At 42.4% G+C, this 6,000-nt stretch overlaps 1 protein-coding gene across 2 annotated transcripts in view; it reads left to right on the plus strand.

Moving 5' to 3' along the window:
- Positions 1-4,065, plus strand: part of slc38a11 (solute carrier family 38 member 11) — a 66,287-nt gene extending 62,222 nt beyond the window's left edge. For both annotated transcript variants that reach the window (XM_078229179.1, XM_078229180.1), the window contains 2 exons: positions 2,074-2,205; positions 3,471-4,065. In XM_078229179.1, the coding sequence (XP_078085305.1) occupies positions 2,074-2,205; positions 3,471-3,761 (423 nt within the window). In that variant the 3' untranslated portion in view covers positions 3,762-4,065. The remainder of the gene's footprint in view (positions 1-2,073; positions 2,206-3,470) is intronic.
- Positions 4,066-6,000: the final 1,935 nt, after the last annotated feature.

Consider the following 6,000-nt stretch of genomic DNA (forward strand, 5'->3'; position numbering starts at 1 on the left):
AGGTTGGTTTCTGCCCAATGGCATGTTCCCTCAGGATGGTTCTGTATTGTTCACGTCACTCAGACAGTCTAGCTAGTTGGACAGCCTGCCCGAGGGCAAGATTAACTTTAGCTTTAGCAGATTAGAGAGTGAATCATCTGCAACTTCAACCATGATTCTGTCTCAGATGAGCACAGACTTTAAATCACCATATTCACAAACTTCTGCTATCCAGCAGAAATCATTAATGAAGGAATCAACAAGTTTCCCAGGGAGCTGGACACTCTTATTAAATTTCACTCTCTCCAGTATTTTGTTGAATCTTATGTTGAAATAGATATTGAAAGATTTCAAAACATCTTCAAATTTGGTAGATGATTCATCAATAACTTATCATCAAATGGTATCATCTGCTATTGGTCCAATCAAATAAAGAAATGTACTAACTTGTTCTGCCTCTGATTTTTTATTTAGATCTGCAGCAATGCTGCATCTTAAACATCTTCTCTTCCAAAGACTCCAATTCTGTGACTGCTCTGGGCCATGGGTGAATCCCAGTGGAGATGGAAGTGAGGAATTGCAAAATCCATTTTTGATTATTTTAAATAGCGTAGGTACAGCTTTAAGAGATTACATACTTCCAAGATAGGGGTGCCGGTCGCCAGTTCCTAATGAAGGATCTTCCCATGCTTACTGTTTTATGATGGGCTCTTCAAAATGGCAGCGTCTTAAGAAGAAGGAGTGACTTCAATGTCAGCTGGTTGCCGACTTAATTCATTCAGCGCTTTCACATTGTGATTCAGGCCTCTTGGAAAATAACCGCAGGCTTGCTGATTCCCACTCGGAATTTGGAATCGGGTTTAGTGACAGGTTGTTTTCAAAAAACACATCTGACTGACTGAAAAGGGGGTGTCTGAGGACGAGCTGGCCTGGAAGCAAGCTCTGCTCGCTGAAGCTGAAGACTTCTGTTTGAGTAAAACTTCTCATGTTTGTTGTTAACTTCCAGCCTCTGGAGCTTTTCTGTGAGTGTTCTCAGTGTCTGCTGCTTCAGTTGGGAGTAGGTTAAGTTCACTGCAGTATCCATTGAAGGCTTTCCTTAGTTTCTCAACATTGCGACCACCTGAAGAATCCTGCTTCAGACACCATGAAGTCGGCTTCCTAGTCTGTTTTTTATATCCGTCCATGGGATGTGGGCGTCGCTGGCTGGACCAGTATTTATTGCCCACCCTCGAAGGCATTTAAGAGTCAACCACACTGCTGTGGATCAAGAGTCACATGCAGGCCAGATGGGGTAAGGATGGTAGATTTCCTTCCCTAAAGGACATTTGTGAATGAGATGGGTTTTTACAACAATCGTTTCATGGCCATCACTAGACTTTTAATTCCAGATCATTATTGAATTTAAATTTCACCATCTGTCTTGGGGGATTCGGACCCGGGTCCCCAGAGCACTTCCCTGTGTCTCTGGATTACTAGTCTAGCGACAATACCACTATGCCACCGCCTTCCCCTTGAGTATGCTAACAGCAAGTCTAATTAACAACAGATAATCTTTTACAGTCGAGGGTACAGTTTTGGAGCTGTCTCCAGTCTAAGTCTTTTCTCATCCTATCCATCTCTGGACTGACCCTTCCTCAGGGTCATGTGCCTTCACTATGAGGGCATGATTGTACTGTTTCACATTAACCCCATATGTACCAGACCCCACTCCTACAATGCTGTGCATCCATATTGTAATGTAAATAATTAAGCATATGCATTTCTTTGTATAATATTAAACTTTATGATTGAAAATGTTCAATTAAGAATGTATGTGAATGATTATCATCTTTCATTATGGTCTGCAGTGGAACTCAAACCCCATTAATCATTTAAATTAAAATGCTTTGGAGGAATCTGAAATAGTAACAATTAAGATTAATTGGATATTTTGTCTGTCAAATAATAAGATGAAGTTAGGTTTTTTAATATGTTTTCATTAGGTTTGATATGACATGATATGTATATAGATCTGGACTTTTTCAAAAAATGTATCATTGCAGAAATTGGAAGAAAAGTGTTGTAAGGGGTCACAGAATTGTCTTTCATCTACAGGTTATTGCAAACCTATTTTTCGGTGGGACCCTATCAACAATTTTTCATATTGTCGTCACCGTGTGCATTGTTGCTGCATCCACAGGCATTTCATTAGCATATGACTGCCTCGGAATAGTTTTGGAATTAAATGTGAGTAAGAGTATTCCTAAGATAAGAGATGCTTGCTTCTTTTGTCATTCATCTTTGGGATATGGATGCCACTGTCAAGTTTGGAACTCATTACATATTCCTGAAAAGGCCTTCTTTTTCAACTGCTTCAGCCCATGTGATGGAGGTTCTCTTACAATGCTGTGTTATGAGGAAAGGTGCAAGGACTTTCCCCTTCTTCCCACCCCTTGGCTGATCGTAACAGGGTTTTTATAAGTATAAATACACAGTTCAGTGTATTTACTTAACTGTTTACATGCTGATTACAAAGAACTCAGCTGGTCAGGCTTTCTTGTGTTTAAACATGTTAGGGGTTAGTTCTTATTGTTCTTAGAAACCACTCAGGTAAAGATACTCACATAATAAAAAAAAGATAAGCACATAGCAAAACTATCACAACACACAGACAAATGCAAGCATGCAGAAATACAAGTTACAAAGTCGATGAGATTAACTTTTGGCTAAATTAAGATTCAACAAGAAAAGACACAAGTGGAACTGGAATCACACGTAGGAGAGATCAGAAAATGGTGGCGATTTTCTTCCCCTCATCAATTTGTTTTTTAATAACTTCATGGTTGCTTTTACTGATCTCAAACTGAACACAAATTCTAAAACACAATACTGAATTTGAACTAATTCCTTTGAATGACTAGTTCAGGCCTCTGGATTACTATTCTGGTAACAATATTTCTATATTTCTGTACCTGTATTCTTTACTGCTGAATGGTTTCTAACAAAATATCAAATGCTGTTTTTTTTTATCCATTTCAAACTCTGAGCTGAACCATTGCCCTTCACTTTAGTTCTTTTCGTGGCCTTCTCTCTTGTGCTGCCTTCTCAAAACAGATCCTCAGTTATCTTTCCTCACTAATCCAGAGGATGATACTTGAAGGCCTGGGGGTAGAATTTGACCTTGGACAATTGTACAAAATGATCAATAGTAAACGTGCAGCCCATTTTGCACCCAACCAATTTTTCAATGAGAAAGAGATTTGGACGGGAGTACAAAACAGTCATTTTGCACTAAAATCCCAGGATGAACTTGAAACCCCAGAAATATTGGCTGTTGGACAAAGTGAGCGATAATGAATTTAAAATATAAATAAGAGAATTTAGAAATCACTCCTTTCACTCTGACATGACAAGAACTATAAAAATAGTGACTATATATACTGATGATTAAAAACAATGAAATGAAATCACTCGGTGAAAGGTCCTTCATTGTTATCATTTTATTTTCACAGGGCGTGATTGCAGCTATTCCATTGGTTTTTATCATTCCAACGGCATGTTATCTAAAACTCTCTGAAGAGTCATGGTATCATTGGGACAGCATTCAGTCTAGTGTGATCCTGATCACTGGTACATTGATGATGATTGTTGGGTTTGTGATGGCTGTCATTTTTCCCCAAGACTGCAGTCATGGAAAGGAGATGTTTTACTGCATGCCTTCAAATTCATCTGCGTACAATGTTACAGTCTCTGCCAATGAGACCTACAGTCAATCTCCACTGTTCATTTCAAGCATATTGTAAAATATCAGATTCTGTGCAGTGGGTGGATTGACATGTGTGGATTTCTGTTGCATTATAACAAACTTGCTGTTAATTATACACTTGCTTGAAAAAGTAAGTTCCATACTTCATTCCAAAATGTGAAATCCATTCATTTATAATTGAATGTTTTCATTTGTTGTCAATATTTAAAACAAGAAAACACCAGCTTCCCCATTTGTACGTGAAGTAAATTGAACTTTTACAATTTTGATTAATCTGCAAATGTTTGACCACACCAACAAATGATACTGCTTTGGATGCATCAATAAATGAATGTAACTAATGTACTTTACTATTAATTAGCTAGACCAGTGATTCAACGGACTTACTTCATGAGTAACTGAGCTTTATACATACTAAGACCATGTTTGATCCCTGGTTGCATTGAACCACCTGATCTCAGCTCAGGCAGCAGAAGAGGCATGAGAATGAAACTGTGTCCCAGCACTGGGGAGAGGACAGTCGAGTGACCCCTGCTTTTAAGTGTTTCCATGTTGGTGCTACGTATTGTGGTAACTCAGCATTAAGCCAAAAAAAATCTAGTAGCATAAGAATCGCCCTACGTGTGCATTTTTGATTTAATAGGCAGGATCTTGAGCCTGCACTATTCGCGCGTGGGATCACCAGCAGGGACGCAAAATCTGGAGAAAACCAGTAATCGTGAATCTTGCTGGTGAGATCACAATTTCAAATTTTCCCAGTCCCTCGCCGGCGACGCAATCAGATTCACGCCCATTATGGGTGTGTACAAGATTTTAATCGATTTCAATAAATTTGAATATAATTATCCACTCCCCTCACCAAATTATCCCCCCTCATTAAATATTCACGCCTTGCTAACATCACGTCACATTGGTGAGGCCAGACGTAAATCTGTCGAGGGGATCCCCCAGGGTCGCAAAGGTAAGTATAGCCCCCAGGGAGAGGAACATGGCCAGGCAGCGCCCTGTGCCAGGGGGGCAGTGTCAGGTGTAGGCCTTAGAGGGCGCCTCATTGGGGAGGAGGGTGGGGACTAGGTGATGGGAGGGTGGGGGAACGGACACTAAGATGGGTAGAGAATGCTGGCGGTGAGGGTAGGGGGGGAAGGGAATGCGGGTGTGAACTCCGGTGATGATCGTTGGGGGGAACAGGGTAAGTAAGCTTTGTGTTCTGATTGGGGCACCCTTTTAAAGATGATGCCCGGATCTCAGTGCAGCCATTCTTGTTAAGAGTCCCCTCCTCGCCAGAGTAATGGCATCAACCACGCCCATTTTTTTTTCAGACCAAGAGCCCGATTTTACCATCAAGTTGTGCCCATTTTCAGGTGTGAAATCTTGGTAAAGTAGCGCGATCCGCGCCCACCTCCATGCCCTTTCCCCTTTTACCAAGGCCCAAAAATGGCTGTGATCGTGACTGCGTCTGAAACAGATGCGACGGCTATTTAAATGCATTTGCATGCATTTAAATTGACTTAATGGGTTGCACGCCCAACCTTACCGGCACTTCCCCCTTTACCACAGTGTTCGCCCATCCAGAATCGGCGCAAAACAGACATGCTCTACAAAAGTCCGATTTGGGCGCTCCAGTTAGTGAGGAGGTAAGTGCCGGGCTCTCTGCTTGAGATCGATGGTGGGGGGAGGATGGTGGGTCTGACGGCTCTCTGCTTGAGATTGGTTGGGGGGGTGGTGGTGGGGAGGTGAGGTCCGCTGCCACTCTGAGATCAGTGAGGGGGAAGGGGGGGTCCGCTGCCACTCTGCTTGAGATCGGTGGGGGTGGAAGGGGGGGTCCCGCTGCCACTCTGCCTGAGGTTGGTGGGGGGAAGGGGGGAGGGGCCCGTGATTGGCAGAGGGGGTGGGGCAATATCTGTGGGGGCTGGGGGGAGGCATTACCTGGCCTGGGAAGGATGTGGCAGCATTCTATCATTTTCTTCTGCGTATGTGCAATTGGAGGCGCCAATCGGAGCTGCAGGATTTGGGTACATTAAGCCCTGCTCACATGCTTGTGCAGCACGGTTCGGAATTGCTGATATTTTTTCAGGCAGAGTGCGTATGGGGGCACCTGAGAATGGATCCAAAAGTCGGATCTGAAACACTTCCAGTTTCAAGTCCGTCCAGCACTTAGGGCCCTATTTTACCATTTTGATTCTAAGAGTTTCAAAATCTGGTGAGAAAACTGGTCTGCAGAGGAACTGGAGAGCTTCATACCAATTTTCTCATTATAACTGGCACTTTGCCAAATT

Source organism: Mustelus asterias, chromosome 14 (genome assembly GCF_964213995.1).
Source record: "Mustelus asterias chromosome 14, sMusAst1.hap1.1, whole genome shotgun sequence".
Classification (NCBI taxonomy): Eukaryota; Metazoa; Chordata; class Chondrichthyes; order Carcharhiniformes; family Triakidae; genus Mustelus; species Mustelus asterias.